Raw genomic sequence first — 22,351 nt, forward strand, 5'->3', positions numbered from 1 at the left:
CTTTTTAACCTTTTTGACTGTCACATCTCTCTTCTGCTTTTCTGTCTTGTCGTCTTCTTTTCTTGCCACTGATGTAGCGTGGTCCCCACTGTGTTGAGCCCACGAGCAGCTAACAGTTCCCCAGACTGCAGATGTGTGCTTTGCCCTCTGAAGGATCAAAACTTTATACAGCTGTCAGCCTTTTAATTTTCTTTTTTGGTGTAAATTCAGCTCTGCAGATTTGCATAGGCAAAAGTGTAGTGATTTCATGGAAGGGGACAGTGTCCATTAGGACCCTGTGCAGCTGACCTGTAGTCCTGATGAATACATGTCTGGGTTAACTGCCTGACTTTGAACCCAAATTGCAGACTTCCATTCACACTCTAGAACCTTATTATCAATAATAGTATTATTACATAAATCTTGTTCCAAATTACTTATTCTGGTATAACTTTTAAATTAGCAGTTTCTTTGAATAATTCTGATAAACTGGGATTTAACATGGAAATTAATTCTGAATTTTGACACCAAATAAAATTAATTTTAGTAAATCAACAAGTTGGAGTCTCTTGAAAGAAACTTGCTACACAATTTTGTAAGTCCCGAATGTTTTCTTTCCCCTTCTGATACCAAAGTGTCTTCAGTACATCAACAGTGACTCTTGGATTAGCTTCCTTTAGTCAGGTGCTATTTCCACAGTTCTTTGCGATCCTTCTCCATTCTGTACTTTTACTCTCGTAGCTTGTTCAGTTACTCTCGTGGTATTTTCAGTTGACTTTGAGTGGAGATAATGAGAGACAGAAGAGTGGTCATTGTATGAGGCGTTGAAGGAATGTCTCCTGCACTAGCCTGTGGTACACACGAAAAGAGAATGTGTTTAACTTACATTAATAAATTCATAAAATCAAACAGTGTGTGTACCATTTTATAATTAGTAACAATTATAAAATAAAACTGCATCAGCTACTTCCTTGACTAAAATTTTCCACTGCTCCCTTCTCTCTTATAGCCATTTCTCTGCTATTTTCATTTCCCCATACTTTGAACTATTCATTCTACACTGACCTAGCATCAATGCCAGTTCTGCCTAGCCAGGTCTGTGTTGCCAGAGAGCCAAGTAGAGCAGAGGATCAAAGAAGGTAGGTCTGGAACTCAAAAATCCGTCAGGCAATAAATAACAAAAATTGAATTTCCTTCCAGCTCAAAAATTCAGTGATTCTGTGATTCTTAGCTGTCTATGAATTATCCCATATTAGTGGCACATACACTGATTTTACCACTTTAGACAAAGTAGGTACTAGGAAGATTCTTTTGTCATTTTGTTAGCCATCTAAAATATTCAGAAAGATGGACTTTAGCTTTACCCAGTTCTTGGTTTTTTTTTTTTTTTTTTTTTTTTTACTTAAAACTAATAAAAATAATGTCAGAGTTCTAGTCACAAAAACAATTAAGTTGTAATAGACTCATAGAATTTTTAGAGCTGGAAGGACCTTAGAGATTGTGTAGTCCAACTGGATTTTATACATGAAGAAACTGAGGCTCAGAGAAGTTAGGTGACTTGCCCAAGGTCACACAGCAGAGTAGTGTCAGACTTAAACTTACCATAATACAAAATTAAAGTAACAATCTAACTTATTTGAACACCTCTAGGTATTAAATGTTGAATCATATACTGTTGACCTTGAACCAAGATCTAGAATGTGTCTGTTTGGCAGTGTTTCGTTATGATTTGCCCTGAACTTTGTTGGCTGGCCCTCTAGCCAGATGAGTCAGTGCAGCATATGGAGGGACTTTGGTGTGGCAGTTTATGGTGTTCATATAACGTAATGCTTTACCTCCCGGGCTTTTAGCCATGAGTAATGATTCCCTGAAGAAAATGGGTACCTGTTTAATTCCCTCTCCCACATACGCTCTTCTCTGGAATAAGTGCCCACAGCCTCTATCAAAGTGACGTTGTTTATGTGATTTATACTTTGTATTCTTCTTAGCTTAGAGGTCATCAAATGAGCTCCAAGTAATTCTGTCTCTCTGTCTGTTCCTCGTCTAGACCGCTGGACTTGTTGCTTATTTAGGCCTTCTACCTTGTACTTGTTGGTCTCCTGATCAGAAGATTCAGTGTTAAATATGCTTTTCCTTTCACTTAACACACGTGCACACTTGCCAGCAGTTCGGTTAGTGGCTGGTGGTAGGGATGGTGCTTTTCTTGTGTGTGTGTTTTTTTTTTAAATGTAGTTTTCCTGTCTACGGATTTTAAAAACTTTGAAAGTTGTTGGTTGACAAATGGAGCACAAATAGTGTGAAATTAAACGACAACAGCATCCTTGTGCTTTTAGGGTACATTCCTTCTTGGACTGCCATTTATTTTTACACCCAGTACGTTGTGTGATACAAACATTCTTTTCTGAAAGGCGCATGAATCGTTACCATCCACTGTTCTGAAATGGTGGTTTCATAGTTAACCTGGCTAATGACTCTTTGGACAAAAATAGGCTTCACAAAATATGCTAGGGATATCAACAGAGAGGATTTTATTTTTTTATTTTATTTTATTTTTCAATATATGAAGATTGTTGTCAAATTGGTTTCCATACAACACCCAGTGCTCATCCCAACAGGTGCCCTCCTCAGTACCCATCACCCACCCACCCCCCCCCGCCACCCCCCATCAACCCTCAGTTTGTTCTCAGTTTTTAAGAGTCTCTTATGCTTTGGCAGAGAGGATTTTAAAAGCTGTTTCATTTATACATGATTTACTCTGCTTTCTAGAATGTGGATCAGATGTACTGGGTGTGGTGTTAGGCCCGAGCACACCTGCCAAGAGGGTGGTGCTCTCAGTCTCTCCGGCTACAGACAGAAGCAGTGTAAGCAGGAGATAGATAGGTGTTAGCAAAATGACTTTAAGGGGGAAAAAGGTAGATATAGGTTTTTGGGGAGACTGAGGAAAATCCTAAGGTATTAAGAATAGAGATTCTGTCCCTCAGCACTCAGTCTCCCAGTGACGTGGAGTGACCTTTGTGCCCTGAGTCTGCTGTCCTGGCCTGAATTCTTCATGACTCATTGGCTTCCTTCTCCCTTACTTCTGCCATTTCCTGTTCTGAGTATTGGGGGCAGAGCTCAAAGTTCGGGGGACACAGAGATCAGTAAATGGAACCTACTGGGGAAAATGAAAGTTTTTGTTCTCCTTTCATAGCATCTTCAGACACACAACTGCATCAGAAATAAAGCTTCGTTTTCAACTTACACTTTGAGCTTTGAAAATAAACCATTTGTGGTTTGTCGCACCTCAAACATTTTTAGAGGTGAAAAGAATACATTTTTTTCTTGTAGAGATACCCATCAGAGTGTGGATCATTCGATAAAACTTAACCTTGGTTCCTACGTTAGAACCCTTCGAGTTGGAATCGACTGCGTCAGGGAGATTCCGCCTCACCCTCCCCCCACCCACGTTTATCAATACTTGGGAAACACATAAGGTTCAGTGGAAGTGGGGTTCTCTTCAAGTGTTCTGGGTAGCTGGCTCCATTGTCCTCTAGGCACAACCTTCTTCAAGTGACTTGATTTTTTTCATCCACAAACAATTCACTTACCACCTCCCACAAAACTACTTTGAACTCTTCTCTCACCACCCGATCATGACTTCAGGTTACTGTGCTTCTGAACTGATGTCATCCATCATAGGGAGCTTTATTAACTGGCCTGAATGATGCAGTTTATCTGTCAAGAGACACGTTAAGCCTTTTTCAGGCATATAGCATGACAGTGTTATCTTTGATTCTGCAAGGTAGGCTTCCACAGACCAACCCGGGGGCTGAGAACTTCCTGACGTACCAAAAGCTATTAATTTATTTGGATTTTAGGTTGACCTACTAGATAATAAATGAAGTCTAACAAATAGTTTTATAAATAAATTTTAAGACCGATATTTTCAGCATACTGTTTTTACTTGATTTTTGTTTTGTTTTCACATTATGTAGAAAAATCTTATTAGATTTGATTGTATTGTACTGGCTTTTAAATTTGGCTTTCTTTTTAAAAATATATAATGCTTTTTCTTTGAGTACAATGAAAATGAATTTGAATAAATTGAGGTTCTTCTAGGAACAGAAGAATCTTCCCTTGTTCTTTCTTTCTGTTAAGTTTCACCCCACACTCACCACATGCTCATGAAAACTGCTTAATCAGTTGGCTAGTAGAGAGATCAGTCTCACTAAAGGTGGAATTTACTTAGTTTACATTGATACCTCAAGAATCTTTTAAGTTTAAAATTCTTACTAGAGTAATACAAAGACACCATGCACAGAGATGTAAGACTGACAACCTGGAAAGGTATGTTTAGTACCAGAATTGCAGATTAAGAGTTAGTATGTGTAATCAAGAGTTCTTACAGGTGAATAGGTTACATACCCTAGTAAAAAACAGTAGCCTGTATGTACTTCTATGGGTGTATGGATGTTTGTTTTGAGATAAAAACCGACCAGTGGTTATCCCTGGAGCAATGATGGAACAGAATTTCGTTTTGTACTTTGTATATTTTTATATTGTTTAAGTTTTATAAGCAGTATTTTGCTGTTTTAATCAGAAAATATAAAAATAATAAAAAAAAATAGCTCCATTAAAAAGCAAAACAATCTCTTGCAGAGGCTCTCATTTTATCAGATAGGGTTGTTTGGGGATGATGCCAGTCAGCAACTCAAGACAGTTCATCTCCCAGTTGTTGGTTGTCCTCATGACTGGTTCTCTAAAAGTTTTTTTGTCAGTCTGTATTTATTGCGTGTTCAATATTTAAAATAAAAACGGTGTAGAGAAAAAGCAGTGTAGGGTAGGAAAGCCTCATGTCTAGAAACTCATAATGAAATGGTTAAGGCAGGAGATGTGAAATATGGACTGGTATTCAAATGGTAAATTCCAAGTACTCTGCTAGTAATACCTGTTATTTGGTAACACTAGACATCGTACAGGAAAATGAATTTCATATTGTGACGTTAATTGCTTTAAGTTTAAATACATTTTGGAAGTCTTACCAAACTGATGTATTATTTTCTGTAGATTTCCAACACCTATCTAGAGAGCAATTGGCCTATACGGGTGAGTTATTTGTTATTTTCTTGGTGTTAACTTTTATTGGATAGCGTTTGCTGCAAGAGGCATTCTGGGAATTCAGCCTTTTCGGTGGGTGCATTGATAAAAGTAACATTTTAATACTTGATCCTTTGTACATTATTAGCGTATTAACATCTATAATTTGGTCAAATGTAACTTGCGTGTAAATATTCAGATTTTTATATTTAGCATTTTACATTTAATTCACTTAGCAAACATTTATTAGTAGTCTGTTTGCCTGACACAATAATGCTAAGCTCTTTATACTTAATAAAGTATATAGGTTTGCAAAGAAGAGTTCTTAATTTTTTTTTTTTAAATTAGTTTTCAGCTATTGATAAGCTTGGACAGAATATTGCTGTGGTTGGCAAGTTTGGTTTTGCACATTACTCTTTACTCACCAAAAAATGGAAACTTTTTGGAAACATTACCCAGGTTAGTCTTTTTGAAATTAAAAACTGATGTCTCAGACTCTAAGAACTGTAAAGTAAGCCACTGTTAATAAAAACTCAAATCAATCAAATCAGATAAAAAATTTAGTTAATAAAAAAATGATGTTGATGTTGGATTACATGTAAGAGTCATTTCTAATAAAGTACTTGATATTTGGTAAAGGATTTGTATGGAGATGGTTTTTAACTTGAGGATTTACTCTTCCATTACATCTTGGGATCACCAGCTATGATCAGAATAAATATCCACAAAATTTGAGATCGTTTCGTGCTTGTCAGTGTGTGATGTAAAGATGTGGGTAGCATAGGGGCGCCTGGGTGGCTCAGGTCACGATCTCGCGGTCTGTGAGTTCGAGCCCCGTGTCGGGCTCTGTGCTGACAGCTCGGAGCCTGGAGCCTATTTCAGATTCTGTGTCTCCCTCTCTCTGCCCCTCCCCTGTTCATGCTCTGTCTCTCTCTGTCTCAAAAATAAATAAACGTTAAAAAAAAATTAAAAAAAAAAAAAAAGATGTGGGTAGCATAGAAAGATGGGCAGTTGGATTTCGCACGAATCAAGTAGGAAAAGACGACCTGTTAAGTAGGTGCCTGCAGTGCACTTGAAGGGGCTTCCTGAACCCTTGTCACCTCACTGATCTTCGTAACTCAGGACACTGATATCACTCACCATTTTATAAAAGAAAAACTAAGATTTGGAGTCAAGCAGGTGATAAATGATAAAGCCAGAATTTAACCAAAGTCTGTTGACTATTCAGGGGAGTAATGATGCTGCATGGTACCCAGTTATTTACAGAAATGTTTGTATATTCAGAATAGGACATGAATCATTATTATTAAAGGCCCCAGAGTAATACTTCATGGGGGGGATAGAGAATAGAGCAGAAATAATTTGAGCTTTCATTGTCTGCGTAGGAATATTTTATAAGTGTGTTACTTGTTGTAACTTCTGGCAGCATACATAAAGGTAAATAGTGTTTTTGATTATCTTTTAAGGAGCAAAATATGATTGTGACTGGTGGCTTAGCCTGGTGGAATGATTTTGTTGTCCTGGCATGTTATAACATAAGTGACCATCAAGAAGAGGTAGGGTTTTGTTTCTTTCAGAAATAATAGATTTTTATATTTTAAAGATGTTAATAAGCACTATTTGGTTTAATATTAAAATAATTTTTGGAAAATGAACAAATCATTTTATTCTTAAGAATTTGGCATTTTTAGGGGCATGATCTCACGGTTTGTGAGTTTGAGCCCCATGTCGGGCTCTGTGCTGACAGCTCAGAGCTTGGAGCCTGCTTCGGATTCTGTGTCTCCCTCTCTCTGTGCTCCTCTCCCACTGACACACACACACACACACACACACACACACACACGCTTTCTCTCTCTCAAATGTAAATAAACATTAAATAAAAAAAAAATTTGGCATTTTTAGGTAATGAGACTTTCATTACGGGTTACTACTTTAAAAACATTTTTAAAGGGTCACCAGGGTGGCTCAGTTGGTTGAGCATCTGACTTTGGCTCAGGTCATGATCTCACAGTTCATGAGTTTGAGCTGTCTGCAGTTAGCACAGAGCCTGCTTCGGATCCTCCGTCTGCCGCCCCCCTCCCCTCCACCCCTTCCCCCACTTGCACGCATACACACACTCTCAAAGATAAATATTTAAAAAAATTTTTTTAAAAATTTTTAAAGGGATAATTCAAACTTCTGAGATAACTTTTTCTAAGGATTTTTAGCTGTTAGACATTCTCTGTGAAGTTTATAAAAAGAATTATTCAAAGCTGAGAAGTTTATAAGGATGGCTATAATTTATTGATTTGTATGTTTATATTTTTAGAAACTGCCGGTCTACTTATATCAGGTCTAGATATTCAGGTCTTTAAAAGGGAGTGCCTGGGTGGCTCAGTCAGTTGAGCGGCTGACTCAGTTTCGTCTCAGGTCAGGGCCTCATGATTTGTGAGTTTGAGTCCTCATGTTGGGCTCTGCGCTGACAGTGCAGAGCCTGCTTGGGATTCTCTCTCTCCACCCCCTCTGCCCCTCCCCAGCTCATGCACAGGCTCACACGCTTTCTGTCTCTCTCTCTCTCTCTCTCTCTCTCTCTATCTCAAAATAAATAAGCTTAAAAAAAAAAGTACCTTATACATTCCCTGTTTTAATCACTTCATCTTTTGGCTATTTGTAAATGAGCCTACCCTGTGAAAATATAAACATTATTAATGCTCACATTAGTCTTTAAATTTCTCTTACTTGAAAAGAAGTCAGACAAAACACAGATGTCTAAAGTATTTAGTCATCTGTGGTTTAGGTATCTTGTTTTTACAGTTTTTCTCTTTTTGTGTTCTTCAGCTCAGAGTTTATTTGCGAACATCAAATCTGGACAATGCCTTTGCTCACATCACCAAAGCACAAGCAGAAACATTACTGCTCAGTGTCTTCCGGGACATGGTAATAGTATTTAGAGCCGACTGTTCAATATGCCTTTACAGTATTGAAAGAAAATCTGATGGGTAAGTATATAGCATGTGACAAGTCACTTTTTGCTTTTGTGTATTATGTTTCCTCTGTAGTTTTTATTTTCTTAAAAGTTATTCTAATTTTGCATTTCGTTTCCTTTGTTGTAGAAGTTAAAAAAGTAAGAAATGCCATGCTTAGTGATGTTCATGTGGTTATTTTTTAGCCACCTAAGTAAATAAAAGAGGCTGCACTAGCTTCTTCAGCTGATCTTACTGGATTTATTTGGGAAAAAAAAAAAAAAAAAAAAGGAAAATCTAGTTTGGGATGGGGTAACTTCGATACAAGGTTTTTTTCACAGCCTTGAAAACAAGTGGTTACCAGCGATCCGAAAGTTCTAGACACTTGGGGAAATTTAACACCGGCTTCAAGCCTTAGGAAGAGTGTCCTTTGCCAACTCACATAATTTCCCCCGAGCTAGATGGCTGTAGACTGTAGCGGGAAATGCTGTGCGTCCCTGTTGCTGTTGTGTGTTGCCTGTATTCTTCTGGGTATATGGTTGGCTTGCAGCACTTAGACCCCACCTCTTGAGTTTTATTTTAATCTTGTGATGTGTATTTGTTTCTTTTTTAAAATAGTCGTGAAGTGTGTATTTGCTGAAATAGCTTAGTGATTGAGGAATATTGTAAAGATAAGAATTAAGAAATTTTACTAGCCTCAGATAGAACCCGTATCTTTTCTCAACTAACTAAGCTATTCCTATTTTTGTTTCCTAGTTTCCTTTCCTAATTTTCCGAGGTCTTTTTCTCCTTCTTTCCTTTCTTTCTCCCTCATTTCCGTATGTATTTTTTGTATATGTCAACCTCACCAGTCTACTGCTTAAAGGATATTTGGGGAGGAGGGAATGAGAAGGAGAAGGCATTTGGATCATCCATAAGCATGAAATCTGTTAATAGTGGACAAGAAAGGAAAACAAAAAACTCGTTAGCCTTCATGTTGAGGTGTATTTTTCTCTTTTTTTGCAGTCCCACCACTACAGCTGGTATTCAGGTTCTTCAAGAAGTCTCCATGTCGCGCTACATTCCTCACCCTTTCCTCGTGGTGTCTGTCACTCTGACATCAGTGAGCACAGAGAATGGGATCACCCTGAAAATGCCACAGCAGGTACCGTTCCCTTATCAGAGCTTTCTAGAGTTTCATCTCGGTTTATAGCATTTCAAGGTGATACCAGCAACTATTTATTTGTTTAGCAAATGAATGTTAAGTGTCTAACATGTCCTTCTATGGAGATACTGGGTTATAGTGGCAAACTAAACAAACTGGGCTTTTGTTCAGACAATACAGAAGTAATTGTGTACATAATTAATTACAGTTGTGATACACATACCAGAAAGTAGTATAGGTCACCCTAAGAGTATATAACAAAAACACGGAATAGTCTAGATAGAGATTTCTGTACCATTTAAATTGAAACCCAAAGGGTGAGTGGTAGTTATCTAAGAGTAGGAATTTCAGGTCAGTGAGAAGAGTAGTGCAGAGGCCCATAGGTAGGAGAGAAGATTACACATTCAGGGAATTGGAAGAACTTCAGAGTGAGTGGACTTTATCTTAAAGTCTGGCTTTATTAGGAAGTCTATAAAGTATCTTAAGCTGGATATTATTAGATCTAAGCTTTGTAATGTTCAGTCTAGCCATAAGAAGGAGAATGAACCAGAGTGGGACCAAACTGGGTATAGGGAGAGAAGCTGAGAGGCCCTTATAACGATCTAAGTGGAGGGTGCTAGTGACCCAAACTTGCCAGTGAAAAAGAAGATGGAAAGAAGTGGAATGAACATAAAATACAAACACTGCATGATTAGTCAACTGTAAGGAAAGAGAAAACATAATGCCTTAGTTTGTGATTAAACCAACATTTTAAACTTCCTATTCCAAGTTTCCTTCTTCTTAAAAACTTTTTTAATGTTTGTTTATTTTTGAGAGAGAGAGAGACAGAGTACTAGTGAGGGATGGGCAGAGAGAGAGGGAGACACAGAATCCGAAGCAGGCTCCAGGCTCTGAGCTGTCAGCACAGAGCCCGACGCGGGGCCTGAACTCACGGACCGCGAGATCATGACCTGAGCCGAAGTTGGACCCTTAACCGACTGAGCCACCCTGGTGCCCCCAAGGTTCCTTCTGTTACACAAATGGTTTCCAAAGTTCATGTCAATGTGGAACTCATTTTCAAAGGGAAACTCTATGTAGATTTATTTGTCATCTCTGTCTTCTTAGTCTTTTATTTCCCTTCATCTCCTTTAAAATCTAGATCCCATTTCCTCTGCAAACTATATTTCATGATAGCCAGAGAGTCATAGTTATAAGGAAAAGTTCTATTTTACAGAAGAATCGAAGCTGAAAGATGTGAAAGTAAGGTAAGAATTATACAATCACCATTTTGAAGCCCCCGTGGGAATAACTGATTTAGACAGTGATCAGGTGAAAGGTTGATGGGGTGTTTCACAATGAGGAGATGAGGTGGCCGTATCTAAGTCTTATTAATCCACATTAGCATGACTACAAGTGGGAGAACCAGGTGTAGTATGCTTCCCCGGGGTGATGCAACATTAGTTCACATGAAGAATTCTACCTGAATTCTGAGCTAAGCTTCTAGAGTCCAGTTCCATTCATAGGAAATACAGGAATAGAGGTTTAGTTTATCACCACAAGGAAGCAGAATGTAGAACATTCTATAGGAATGTGGGGGAACAAAGTAAGGGGATACTCTTCTAAAGAATTATTTACAGCTGTAACAATCAAATGCAGTGCTAAGTTCATTTGTATCCTGATTCGAACTGGCTATAAAAAGACACTGTTGGGGCACCTGGGTGGCTAAGTTAAGGGTTCAACTTTGGCTCAGGTCATGATCTCATAGTTCGTGGGTTCAAGCCCCGCGTCGGACTCTGTGCTGACAGCTCAGAGCATGGAGCCTGCTTTGGATTCTGTGTCTTCCTCTCTCTGCCCCTCCCCTGCTTGCTTGCACGCATGCTTCTCTCTCTCTCTCTCTCTCTCTCTCTCTCTCTCTCTCTCTCTCTCTCTCTCTCTCTCTCTCTCTCTCTCTCTCTCAAAAATAAACATAAAAAAATTTGTTTTAAAAAGACACTATAAAGCAATTAGAGATACTTGATACCCACTCAGGTGACAGTAAGGAATACCTGTAGATTTTATTAGATGTGGTGCTGGCATTATGATTATCTAGACAAATATCCAAGTACTTTGGAGATGCATAGTATAGGGGTAAAACAGCATATCTTCCTTTAAAATACTTTGGCATAATAAATGAAAAAAAAGGATGGATGGAGCAAATGTGGCAAATCTTGAATAACTGAATTTAGGTGATGGGAATCTTGGGGTTCGTTGTACTATTCTCTATACTTTTGATCACATTTGAAGTTTTCGTATGAAGGAAGATAAAGGGACTCCTCGTAGTTCCCAGATACAGTATGCAGTAAGTGGCACCAGCAATACTGGGTACCACATTTAAGAAGACGTTTCCAACAGACACATGAAAAGACGCTCAACATCATTCATCATCAGGAAATTACAGAACCACAGTGAGCTATCACCTCCCACCTGTCAGAAGGGCTAAAACAAAAAACACAAGAAACAATGTGTGTTGACAAAGATGTAGAGAAAAGGGAACCTTCATGTGCTGTTGTTGGGAATGCAAACTGGTGCAGCCACTGTTAGAGGCAGTACAGAGGTTCCTTAAAAAGTTAAAAATAGAACTACCCTATGGTCCAGTAATCACACTACTGGGTATTTACCCCCAAAAATACAAAAAACACTAAGTCAGAGGAATATGTGTAGCCCCATATTTATTGCAGCATTATTTACAATAGCCAAACTGTGGAAGTATCCACTGATAGATGAATGGTAAAGAAGATGTGATATATACTATGGAATATTACTCAGCCATAAATGAAATCTTACCATTTGCAAAAACATGGATGGATCTAGAGAATATAATACTAAGTGAAATAAGTCAGGGAAAGACAAAAACCATTTGATTTCACTCATATGTGGAATTTAAGAAACAAAACAAATGAGCCGAGGAAAAAGAAACCAAGAAACACTCTTTAAAAAAAAAAAAATTTTTTTTTAAAAAATGTTTATTCATTTTTGAGAGACAGAGAAAGGCAGAGCATGAGCAGGGAAGGGGCAGAGGCAGGGAGACACAGAATCTGAAGCAGGCTCCAGGCTCAGAGCTCTCAGCACAGAACCCGACACAGGGCCTGAACTCACAAACTGCGAGATCATGACCTGAGCCGAAGTCAGACGCTCGACCGACTGAGCCATGTAGGCACCCCCCCAAGAAGCAGACTCTTAACCGTAGAGAACAAACCTGATGGTCACCAGAAGGGAGATAGGTGGGGGATTGGTGAAATACACGACAGGGATTAAGGAGTGCACTTGTGATGAACACCTGGTGATGTATGAAAATGTTGAATTGGCTATACTGTACACCTGAAACTAATATAACACTATGTTAATTGGAATTTAAAAAGTTAACAAAGAGGGCCTTTCACAAAGGGAAGAGATCTAATGTGGTAAAGAGCAGATTAAGAAGTTGAAATGTAGTGGGAAATAGACTGATTACTCCTTGCACAGAGGGAAGACCAAGATTGCTACAGCAAGGCATGTCTTGATTCAGTATTAGAGATTAAAGAAACCCCAACAACGAAAACTGTTTAAAAACAGTGAGATGGCCTCCCTTATGAGAGGGGCTCCTTGTCTCTGAAGCTCCTAAGAAGAATCATCTGCCAGAGAGTTTTTAGGGTAAGGGATGGTATATTTGATTCTTTCAAATTTGGCATTTGGGAGATACATGTAGTCCCTGCTTTTATGTTAAGTTTCTGAAAAGCTTATTAAAATTGCTTGAAAGTGCTATTGCAGTCATCTGTTCTTACATATTGTAGCATAGAAAATGTTGAATGCATGGACGCGAATGAAGTTAAGAGAAATGGTTGCATTTGTTTAGTGAGGTAATGTAAAATGTAGTGAAATTTGCCCATTTTAACACTCCACAATGGTCATTGTGAACATTAGTCGTGTTGTGGTGAATTGTAGTAGGTCCTCCTAAGAAGTGTTACGGAGTTTCTGTGCCAGTCCCTGGGCCCACTGTTCTGATTCTTGGGACTGCGTCTTCATTTTTCTTCGTCCTCTGCGGTCAGGCTCTTACAGTTGCCACGCATCTTTTAATCTCCATTTTTCCTTCTCCTACCTCCATGTTATATGTTGTTTCTCATGTGTTATGGAAAGATAATCCAGTTTTTAGTTTTCATGTTTTTCTGTGCTAAATTGAGAGCCACAACTTCTTTCCACGTAAAGTTCTCAGTCTTTGAAGCACTTGTTTGGAGATCCTTTTTATTTTTTTAATTTCTACTTTTTTGTAAATTAATAGCATTTCTTTTCTTTTAAGTGTTTTATTTTTATTTTTGAGAGAGAGAGCAGGGGAGGGGCAGGGAGAGAGAGGGAGACAGAATCTGAAGCAGGCTCCAGCTTCTGAGCTGTCAGCGGAGCCCGATGTGGGGCTGGAACCCATGAATAGTGTAGCAAGATCATGACCTGAGCCGAAGTCGGATGCTTAACCGGCTGAACCAGTTGAATTATGCGTCCCAATAACAGTTCTTATTACATTTATTTTCTACCTGGACACAGTCTGAAGAAAAAGTGAATGACAAAACCCATGAGTCTCCTGGACCGTCTTGCCATTTCTTATACACAGTCCCTGTAGTGTCGGAAAGCCAGTACAAAAGCGTTTGGAGTAACTGCTTTGCAATAGCATACGTAGGGTGTCTGTGCTGTTTTTCTGACTGGACCCTAAATAATAACGACAGCTGAAATTCATCCTGCCAACAGGCCTCAACTCAAGCTGGGATGCAATCCCACCCGTTCCTTCCTAAAATTCTTCCCTTCTCTGGTTTGTGTCACGCTGTGCTCCTCGGTGGCCTTCTGGCCACCGGATGCTTTCCAGTCCTGCATCCTTCTCTTGAGGAAGCTCGTCCGCTTCCTTCACTTCACCAGCTCACTGTGGTTCTGGCATATGCTGCTCTGAACTCAGTTCCTCTCTCACCGCACCTTTACTTGCAAGCCTTCAGGTTCTTTCACGTTTATTTAATGAGCGAGGAAATTAAACCGTTCAATTTTCCCTTCCTTATTACCTTCTCCTTGTAACTTGTCAGTGGTACCTGGCACCTCCCCTAGGTGCGAGAGCCTGAAATCCTCTTTGATTCAGTTCTCTCTTTTCCTGCCTTTCATATCTGTGGTGTCTGTGAGTTTTTTTGTTTTTTTTGTTTTTTTTTGACGGGGGGGGGGGGGGGGTTGGTAAATCAAAATACTAAAATGCTCTTCCTCTTTACAAGTGAAAACATCTTGATATCTGAGATTTCGCTGTAAAACAATGCTTTTCAACCTTCAGCCAGGTGAGAGGGTTTTTAATCGGGAGTCCTACTTTAGGATTTGATTGAAATTTTCCATAATGAAAAGGCAGACTGTTTCATTCACTCCTGAAGTTAACACCCATGATGTCTGCCAGTACCTCAGAATTTTTTTAAGTTTATTTTGAAAGAGGGAATATGAGCAGGGGAGGGGCAGAGAGAGAGGGAGAGAGCGAGAATCCCAAGCAGGCTCTGCACTGTCAGCACGGAGCCTGACATAGGGCTTGAACCCACAAACTGTGAGATCATGACCTGAGTCGAAATCAAGAGTCATACGCTTAACCGACTGAGCTGCCCAGGTGCCCCTGGATAATGGATAACTCAGAATTTTTAATAACTCTCTTACTTAAGAATCATAAGTAGTGGCTTATTTTCTGCCTTCTTTTTTAAACCTGGCTTTCCAAGCCCTCCTTGAAGGTCTCTTTTATGTTTTTCCCATAATATTCCTAATCTAGTCAGATTGTTCTCATTTTCCCAAAAGAAATGTTCTGTCTCGGTGTCATTCACGTGATGTTCTTCATCTGGAGAACTAGCCCCTTCCCTTTCTCCCAGGTGTCCTCCTCACCCTTCAAGCCCGTTTCACCCTGTAAGCCTTCTGTGGCTGTGCCAGCGAGGTCACTGAAAGGTCTCTCACATTTATGAACTTGTGAAATTCTCCTCATTTTATCAGGATAATTCAGCTCTGCCCTCAGTTTTACATTCATTTGTACTGTTCCTGAGTTGCAGTGTGGTCAGTTATGGCCTGGCCAGAAAGCAGCCTGTTCTCCACATTGCCCAGCAGAACTGCTGTGCACGGTACACACTCCGTAAACACTGTTGGTGGTTTCACCTGTAAACCATATAGATTGGGGGGGTGGGGGATGCTGCAGACCTACGGATTAGCATGAGTTCAGTTTTTCTTTCAGGCTCGTGATGCAGAGAGCATTATGCTAAATCTCGCAGGACAGCTCATCATGATGCAGAGGGACAGATCGGGGCCTCAGATCCGGGAGAAGGACAGTCACCCTAACCAAAGGAAGCTTGTGAGTAAAATACAAGTCATTTAGAACATTAAGGATGAAGGGATAAAATAACTTAGGAGGGGAGTATTGTCTGTGACTTGGAAACTGGAAGACGTGTAATATCAGCCTTTAAGTTTCTAGGTAGAAGCCTGTTTGCGAAGGGTAAATAAGAACGTTTTGCAGCGATTATATGTTCCATGCTCCAGATGGTAACGCTTAGGCATTGTTATTTGCTAATTCTAATGGGAAAGTCGGATAAATTGATGAAGTTTGTGGGGTCTTTGGGTTTTGTCTTGTTTTTATTTTTTTAATTTTTTTTATTTTTTTTTTTTAATTTTTTTTAACGTTTTATTTATTTTTGAGACAGGGAGAGACAGAGCATGAACAGGGGAGGGTCAGAGAGAGGGAGACACAGAATCTGAAACAGGCTCCAGGCTCTGAGCTGTCAGCACAGAGCCCGACGCGGGGCTCGAACTCACGGACCGCGAGATCGTGACCTGGCTGAAGTCGGACGCTTAACCGACTGCGCCACCCAGGCGCCCCTTGTCTTGTTTTTAGATTTAAATACACATACTTTGGAAGAAAGGAAGGTACCCTCATTAACTCTAATTCTAAATAGAGTCCCCTAATGTTCCCAAAAGAAGTTGTGCTGTCACTTTGAAAGACTTCAGAAACTGGCACCTAGGAACTTCAGAATGTGCAGATTTAACAGGAAGACGATTGATTCTGGTCTTTGCTTTTGCAGCTGCCATTCTGTCCTCCCGTTGTCCTGGCCCAGTCCGTTGAAAATGTCTGGACCACGTGCCGAGCAAATAAACAAAAGCGTCACCTTCTGGAGGCCCTGTGGCTGAGCTGTGGAGGTGCAGGGATGAAAGTTTGGCTCCCTCTCTTCCCCAGGGATCACCGCAAGCCCCATTCCTTCTTGTCCCAGCGGATCATGCTGCCTTTCCACCTCAATATTTACCCCCTGGCTGTTCTGTTTGAAGACGCGTTGGTCCTCGGCGCCGTCAATGACACTTTGCTCTATGATGCTTTGTACACGCGGAACAGCGCTCGGGAGCAGCTGGAGGTGCTCTTCCCTTACTGTGTCGTGGAGAGGACCTCCCAGATCTACCTCCACCACATTCTGCGTCAGCTGCTGGTCAGGAACCTTGGCGAGCAGGCCTTGCTCTTGGCCCAGTCCTGCGCTGCGTTACCTTACTTCCCTCACGTGCTGGAGCTCATGCTCCACGAAGTGCTGGAGGAAGAAGCTACCTCACGGGAACCCATCCCCGACCCTCTGCTTCCCACTGTGGCAAAATTCATCACCGAGTTCCCCCTCTTCCTGCACACGGTTGTTCATTGTGCCAGGAAGACTGAATACGCCCTGTGGAATTACCTTTTTGCAGCCGTTGGAAACCCCAAGGACTTGTTTGAGGAATGCTTGATGGCTCAGGACTTGGACACAGCTGCCTCTTACCTTATTATCTTACAGGTAACACTTCTCTTGTCATAAAGGCACAAGACTTAATGAGCTTAAACTCAGGAGAGAGAAAAAAGAAACACCCTGTGTCGACACCGTGTTTGTGTTAAAGGGACTGACACAGTCTGGTTCTCTGTTCATTTTATATCTTCTTTTTGAAGAACTTAACCTTACCAAATGATGTCAGAAAACTTCTTTGAATTCTTTTTAATGTTTTGATTTTCTTTTTGAGAGACCGCGGCGCAAGCAGAGGAGGGGCAGAGAGAGAGGGGGACATGGAATCTGAAGCAGGCTCCAGGCTCTGAGCTCCTGGCACAGAGCCTGATGCGGGGCTCGAACTCGCAGACCGTGAGGTCGTGACCTGAGCCGAAGTCACACGCTTGACCGACCGAGCCACCCTGGCGCCCCAGCAAACTTTTTTGAATATCATGAAGTAATGCTTCAAGGATTTTTTTTAAGTTTCCTTATTTTGAGAGAGTGCAGGCAGAAGTGGGGCAGAGAGAGAGGGAGAGAGAGAATCCCGAGCTGGATCTGTGCTGCCAGCACAGAGCCCCACTCGGAGCTTGAACCCACAAGTTGTGAGATCACGGCCTGAGCCGAAACCAAGAGCCAGATGCTTAACCAACTGAGCCACCCGGGTGCCCCTGCAAGATTTTTTAAAAATCCTGTCTGTCCACAAGTAGGCCTGAAACCTGTTGAGTTTATGGTATTATTTTGAACGATATTGAATATTAGTAGTAGTGTATACCACATATATATAGTATGATACATACAATAACATCTGTTACATAGGAAACATAATAATAAAGAGTTATCTTTAATATCAGCAGGTTTGGGCCAGTATCGGCTAATTGGAGCTCTTTGAGCCTCCTGCAGGCTCATCGTGTTTCCTCATGTGTGGAATTGCCGAGCGGGACTGTGGCTGCAGTGTGGGTCCTGGCAGAGCACCTGTGTTGGGCTCCCCAGAGCAAGCGGAGAAGACTCGGGCCGGCCACAGCAATTACCCTCGCAGCACATGGTTCTTCTCAAATGAAGGACTTCTTTGAGACTCCTGAAAATCAGTTCCACTGTGTGTTTGACAGAAGGGCTTCGTAGTTGTTGTTCTTATCAGTGTCCTACGCATTTTGACAGGCTGCACTTTCACTGACCTGAGAAACTAATGATAAATTTGTTTTAAACTGTGCCTGGAGCACATTTCTTGTGTGCTTATGTACTTCACGAGCACTGATCGGAACCAGAGGAAACAGTCCAGCGGAAGCTGGATGGCCCTTAAATTCTGTGATTCCTTGGCTAGCCTAAAAAAAGCCACAGAATGTTAAAAAGAGAAACAAAACAGATGCAGCTCTTTTTTGTTTTAGGTCACCCCTTAGACTTTCAGTGACCTCCCGAACAATGGAATTGGAAACTTCTTCTCTCCCAGTTCCAGCATTTTTGTGGGTTGTCAGATAATAATTACAGTCAGATTAGCCTTTCCCTGAAGGCCAAGGTAGGTGGTGAGGTTACACCTGTGAAAGAATTACTGAGGCCCACTGTGCAGCAGAACTACAGACTGTTGCCCAGAGCCACGAGCACTTTTGTCACATCCTCCACAACCTGCCACAAGAGGTGGACCTGAGCTTTTTGGAGTCAGGCAAACCTAGATTTGTATTGTTGCTTTTCAGCTGGTCGTTAAGTTCCCAAACCCTGTTTCCTCATCTGTAAGATAGGAATGGTGTAAGTACTTTGCGGAGTCAGTAGGAACCAGGGAAGAGAGGATGTGGGTCAGGTTTATGTGAGGTATCTGGAATATAGCGGGAGTTTAGAACATCCCTATTTATAGTACACCAGCCGAGTGCTTGCCTCGCTTTTCCCTGCATCGTCCTTTATATTGGTCCCTTTCTTGTTACTGTTAAACATTCCCCTACAGCGTTGTGGCTGCATTCCTTCTCTGGTTCAGAAACGGTGGAGATGAAGAGTTGCTCATACTTCCCAAATAATTTGCCGTACAAAAGGAATGCTTGTCTTTGGTTCTTTTTGTAGAATATGGAAGTTCCGGCAGTAAGTAGGCAACATGCTACCCTTCTGTTCAACACAGCCCTGGAACAAGGCAAGTGGGACCTATGTCGACACATGATTCGATTCCTTAAAGCCATTGGCTCTGGAGAATCTGAGACCCCTCCATCCACACCTACAGCTCAGGTCGGTTGCAGAATTGCACAGCTTCTCTAGACCACACACCTCCATGGCACCTTTCTCTAACTGCACTGCACATCGTGTATGATCACAGGAACCCAGTTCAAGTGGTGGATTTGAGTTCTTCAGGAATCGAAGCATCAGTTTGTCCCAGTCAGCTGAGAATGTTCCTGCTAGTAAATTCAGCTTACAGAAAACACTGAGTATGCCATCCGGCCCTTCTGGGAAAAGGTAAAAGAATAATGAGCTGTCACTGCTGTTAGGGCATTCTGTGGCACATTGCATTTCAGGGCGTTTGTAAATTGGATCTTATGAAAACAACTGTTTGATCCAAATGCAGTTCCTTCTTCCATTTGTGAAAGGCGTGAAGACCACACAGAAGGCCTCCCTTCTTCCTTCTGCCGTATTTCACTTCATTACTTTCTGTACAGTTCTGTTCCTTGTCCTAGAGGAGGTCCTGTGTACCCATTCTGAATGCAGGCAACTTTCCAATTACCCTGATAATAGAGGACCAGAGTAAAAAGGAAGGTAATTAAATCTGCACATAGTCAGAAAGCCTTCTTACAGTCAATACTTTTACCTTTCTTTCCAACTGTACCTCATGCTGAAAAAATAAAAAGTTAGTCCCAATTTACTTGACTCTCCTGTGACTCTTTTGATTGGAGAAGTCATTAAACAGTGGGAGAGCCAAGGGGAAGTGTATCCTGAAGACAGAAACCTACATCACACAGAGATGGGTTACTGTCTCCTGAGAGGTAACTGTGAACTCACACTGAACGTTATAAAATAGAATTTCCTCTGGTTTGTGAGGAGGTGCCTGTGTTCCTTCCTCTGTTGTTCCACATTCTCGGCTCTTTTCTCTTCCCTAGTCTTTTCTTTTATATTGTTTTTATGGTTACTACAGTGCCTGACACGTAGTGAGAACTGGCTGAACATTTTTTATCATATTCTACTACTTTTTCCTATCACGGCCACTTATGCCACCCTTACTCCCAACATATATACACACAGTCATGGGCTATGTCCAAGTAAAAATGCAACCACAGGATACTCTATAAACAGTTGCCAGGTGAACAGCAGCTTGTCAGCCGTACCCTGAACGTAATTACTGGCTAATACATATTAAGTGCTCAGTATGTGCCTGGTTCTAAGCATTTATGTGCGTATGTCTTTTCATCCTTACAACCTGTAAGGGTGGACACTGTTGTTAACACACGTTGTAGAGGTGAAGAAACAGAGGCCCAGACTGTAAACTTGGTTATGTTCACACAACTAACTGAGAGGTAGAGCCCAGATCTGAATCTAGAGTCTTCCAGCGCTGCCTCTCATGAAGATACCACATTGCCCAGTTACCAAACCGATCATCCCACATCAGCCCATGTGAGTAGAACTGCATACAGCCAAGCTGCAAAGTTTTAAACATCGGTTGTATGTTTATGTGTCTGCTTATCTCCCATTCCCCTGGAGAGACTTCATGGCGCCTTGCGTCTCTCTTCTCAGTTTCTTTGGTCTGGTCTCCTTGCCTCTTTTCATTGGTCTCTTCGACTACAGCATTATTTGCTCTCTTTCTTTCCTTCAACCAGTCACCACCCTCCTCCTGGTTTGGCTGTGTCTGTCTCCTCTTTTTCCTATTCCATACTTCATTCTACAAGTATGTTTTAAAAGCCTGCTGTGTTCCACGTACGTTCGGCAGCTTGTATCACGTGGAGAAAAGCCGTGGTCCTTTATCCTCAGTCAGTCACTTAGATCTGGATCCCTTCCCTCCCTCTCCGCATGATCGTTCCTACCGCATAGAACTACGCGGAGCCCTCCGGGGATGGTTTTTCTGCAGGTTTCTCGTCTTCCCACTTACAGATGGAGCAAAGACAGTGACTGTGCTGAGAACATGTACATTGACATGATGCTCTGGAGACACGCCCGGCGTCTCTTAGAAGAAGTTCGGCTGAAGGACCTCGGCTGCTTTGCAGCCCAGCTGGGCTTTGAACTCATCAGTTGGCTGTGCAAGGAGCGCACCCGAGCCGCGCGGGTGGACAACTTTGTGCTGGCCCTGAAGAGACTCCACAAAGACTTCCTGTGGCCACTTCCCATCACCCCAGCCTCTTCTGTCAGCTCTCCTTTCAAGAATGGAAAATACCGAACAGGTAACGCAAGCTCGTGTCACTTGGACAAGAGTTGTATTTCACTGCAAGTATTTGGACATTTTGTTTAGTCGATATTCACGAAGTCTTTTCATTCCTAAACTCAGGAACAGATAAAACCAACTTTTTGCACATCATTGGAACATCCACCATTTGACCAGGGATGTAAATAAAGTAGAACTAGGTCTCTAAGTCTTGTGACCTTGAAGTTTAATTTGTAAATCCAGCCACTGTTAACAGATTATCAACAAGTTGAAAACTGGCTGAATATAACTGCTACCACACTTACCTTACTGTGGGAAGTTATGGAATGGGTTAGTCACGGACCTGAAAAGCCGAATTGTGATTCATCTGGTAGGACGTTCCAGAGAAGTGGTAAAAATGCATCTTTGAGGACTTGGGCTGTTGTCTAATCTAGGGGAAGACAAAGTGGAACTGTTTTGGTGAAAGAAAAATTAAAAGATAATGTATGTTTATTTTTGAGGGAGGGAGAGAAGAAAAAAAGTGCGTGTGCACACGCGCGAGTTGGGGAGGGGCAGAGAGAGACGAGGAGACACAGAATCTGAAGCAGGCTCTAGGCTCTGAGCTGTGAGCACAGAGCCTGAGGTGGGGCTCGAAATCCCCAACTGCGAGATCATGACCTGAGCCGAAGTCAGACGCTTAACTGACTGAGCCACCCAGGTGCCCCCCCACACTTTTTTTTCAATTTTTATTTTATTTTTTTACTGTTTTATTTATTTTTGAGAGAGTGAGTGAGTGCAAGCAGGGGAGGGGCAGAGAGAGAGAGAGAGAGAGAGAGAGATCCAGAATCTGAAGCAGGAGTTCAGGTCTTTTAAAAAAAACTGTTATAAATCATTATTACTCATGAAAATCCAAACAAAAACCTTTTATTAAGGCATTTGGAAACTTCATCTCATTTTAAGAACCAAGGGAAATCACTTAAAAGATGAACAGAATAAATCCTGTTTAGTGCTGGTAAGAGCTGCAGTGAGGGAGACTGTCAGACGGCATTACCTAGTCAATCCGTCCCTTTGGTCCCCGTCCCTGGTTCGTGGGGGTGATGAGTGTAGGACAGTAATTAGCTTTGACCTTTCAGTGTTTGGGAGTAGGGGGGAAGAGAAGCTGAAA

At 41.3% G+C, this 22,351-nt stretch overlaps 1 protein-coding gene across 4 annotated transcripts in view; it reads left to right on the plus strand.

Moving 5' to 3' along the window:
* Window positions 1-22,351, plus strand: part of RIC1 (RIC1 homolog, RAB6A GEF complex partner 1) — a 147,414-nt gene that overhangs the window by 118,003 nt on the left and 7,060 nt on the right. For all 4 annotated transcript variants that reach the window (XR_009251896.1, XM_058695853.1, XM_058695855.1 and 1 more), the window contains 10 exons: window positions 5,026-5,064; window positions 5,404-5,514; window positions 6,522-6,611; window positions 7,873-8,033; window positions 9,003-9,141; window positions 15,356-15,472; window positions 16,197-16,925; window positions 18,933-19,091; window positions 19,180-19,316; window positions 20,940-21,226. Coding sequence is in view for 3 of the 4 variants with exons in the window: in XM_058695853.1 (XP_058551836.1) it covers window positions 5,026-5,064; window positions 5,404-5,514; window positions 6,522-6,611; window positions 7,873-8,033; window positions 9,003-9,141; window positions 15,356-15,472; window positions 16,197-16,925; window positions 18,933-19,091; window positions 19,180-19,316; window positions 20,940-21,226 (1,969 nt within the window). In the remaining variant the exon portion in view is untranslated. The remainder of the gene's footprint in view (window positions 1-5,025; window positions 5,065-5,403; window positions 5,515-6,521; window positions 6,612-7,872; window positions 8,034-9,002; window positions 9,142-15,355; window positions 15,473-16,196; window positions 16,926-18,932; window positions 19,092-19,179; window positions 19,317-20,939; window positions 21,227-22,351) is intronic.

The sequence above is a fragment of the Neofelis nebulosa genome, chromosome 12 (genome assembly GCF_028018385.1).
Source record: "Neofelis nebulosa isolate mNeoNeb1 chromosome 12, mNeoNeb1.pri, whole genome shotgun sequence".
In the NCBI taxonomy this organism is placed as follows: Eukaryota; Metazoa; Chordata; class Mammalia; order Carnivora; family Felidae; genus Neofelis; species Neofelis nebulosa.